The sequence below is a fragment of the Neophocaena asiaeorientalis genome, unplaced genomic scaffold (assembly GCF_003031525.2).
Source record: "Neophocaena asiaeorientalis asiaeorientalis breed wild unplaced genomic scaffold, Neophocaena_asiaeorientalis_V1.1 scaffold1184, whole genome shotgun sequence".
In the NCBI taxonomy this organism is placed as follows: Eukaryota; Metazoa; Chordata; class Mammalia; order Artiodactyla; family Phocoenidae; genus Neophocaena; species Neophocaena asiaeorientalis.
Window position 1 is genome coordinate 16,482 of NW_020173448.1, and position 2,133 is coordinate 18,614.

The window sequence follows — 2,133 nt, forward strand, 5'->3', positions numbered from 1 at the left end:
TGACCAACCGTGATTTCTCCACTTGCGGTTTGGTTCCCAAATGCTTGCCCTCTTAACAATTTTGTAAGGTTTCTCAGCCTATGCTTATGTACTAAAGTGCAAAATAATTACCCTCTTGGTTTCCAAACCAAGTTTAGTAATAGGTGCAAGAATCAGAAATGGAACAAAATATTAGCCTTACTTTCAGTATAGTTAGAATTTAAAATGTAACTTAGACAGAAGACCAAAATAAGCTTCCCATTCCTCCCCATATTAGACTTTTGAAGGGGAGGGGTTGAATTGCAAAGACACTAACCCAGCCAGCCCTAAGGGGAGGGTTGAATTGCAAAGAAATTTATCCAGCCAGCCACATTGCATATCTCAGGAAGCTTCACACTTCAGTGAGTGCAGATTGTCCAAATGCCCAAAAGAATGAGGCAAGAGGTGTTCAGCTACCTTTAGCCTATTAACACCACCCAAGATAAAAATATGGGCCAATGGATGTCAGACTTTACCCCTCTCACTAATTAGCTAAGTCAATCATTCTTCTGTGGGGAGGAACCGGTAAAACGGTTGGAGATAAAGGCAAAAGGTTTCTTCAAAAAATGTCTGAGAGGGTGGAAGTTCCAGTTTTTTGCCAGGCAAAAGTGTGAAAAAGGGGGAGAATATGGTTCTTACAAACTGTAAAGCAATCCAGACTTCTTGTGTGTTCAGATTTTACAAACAGTCTCACATATTTGGCAAATTTCAAAATGACCTCTAAGATGTTTTTACCAAATCATAGACATAGATATGGAAATCATCATCAAATTTGATGAAGTACACAGAGGGTTTTGCTTCCACCTGATGAATGACCATGCCAGTTCTCTTGGAGCCATCCTCCTTGGCATATTCCACCTGTTTGCCTACTAGGCTGTCTATGACTTCTCCTGGCTCCCTCTCTGCGAGAGGAGAATCATTGGAATCTGGAAGGATGTGTAGGTCACCATCTTTATAATCATCTAAGAGCTGGTACATATATAATACAGGATCTTTCTCATAGGTAATGTAAAACCATGTGTTCATGACAGGTGCCTGAGCTAAGACCATCCCCCTCCATTCATTTTTGGAACCTTCCTCTGTCTCAAAAATATGTTCCACTGCTTTGCCAATCATAATTTCTATCAAGTGTGTATCACTGATTCTAGATGATGCAACTCTATTAGGAAGGATTTCAAGTGATGACACTCTTTCATCTCTGTGAAGTTCCAATCCATAAACACAGTCAAATTCATCATATTTGATAAGATACAGAGAGGGATTTACAGGTACCTGATCCAGAACGGTTCCCTTCCACTGTGTTAGAGGTTCATCTCCATCTTTCCATCCGTGCCGAATTCTGCAGCCTACGATGTTCCTCCGATGCTGGGAGGTGGGTCTGCTCCTATGCTTCTTGTGTGCAGCCTTTCTCTTCATCACGGTCACAGACACACTGGCATGTCCTGCGCCTGTCCTGGACCGCTGCCCTGCAGCTGCTTTTCCAAGCGGGGTCTTCATGCCTGCGCGGAACACAGTAGCAAGGAGGACCAAGAAAGGAAATCAAGAAAAAATAAATTCAATGCATGACACGATGAACTTTTTCTCCTAATTAGTGCATTCTGTGCACCCACGCCTAAGTTTTTCCCGAAATCTATGCGGAAAGGCTGGAAATCAAGGCATTCTGGCTGCGTGCCTGCAGTAACCTTCCTCCCCAGCTAGTTCAGGCTACGGTAGCGTGAAGGAGTTGCGGTTACAGTCAAAGAAATAGGGGGCACCCCCCTATTCCTCCCGCCCTGCGTCCAACACTGTCCAGGCCAGGGGACACAGATTCCCCCAGGCCGGGGATAGCGGGCCTCGCGTGCCCAAATCGGGCACCTCGCTGCTGCCTCCGCGGTGAGCCTGTGTCAAAGGAGGACCAGCAGACGACGAGCCAGGTGCTTGCAAGAGCTGAGAGGGAGGATCCTTAGGAGAGGAGCGTGTCAAGTGGGCTGCTGCACAGGCAAACAGGATGGCGGCAGTGTCTCCAGCACTCGGCTCGCGGGCCCTCCGCTCCCTGTTGGCAGCAGCGGCCCCTCTGCCACATCAGGTTCCCACTAGCCGCTGCAGTCGCCGCAGTCTCCTCCCTCTTTTCCGTAA

At 46.8% G+C, this 2,133-nt stretch overlaps 1 protein-coding gene across 1 annotated transcript; it reads right to left on the bottom strand.

Annotated features, from left to right (window-relative positions):
• Positions 1 to 738: 738 nt before the first annotated feature.
• Positions 739 to 1,976, bottom strand: LOC112401211 (spindlin-3). The gene is made up of 2 exons (XM_024747305.1): positions 1,873 to 1,976; positions 739 to 1,517 (listed from the first exon to the last, which is right to left on the bottom strand). Exon 2 carries the CDS (start codon positions 1,513 to 1,515, stop codon positions 739 to 741), a length of 777 nt encoding a protein of 258 aa, XP_024603073.1. The 5' UTR covers positions 1,516 to 1,517; positions 1,873 to 1,976.
• Between the last annotated feature and the right edge of the window lie 157 nt (positions 1,977 to 2,133).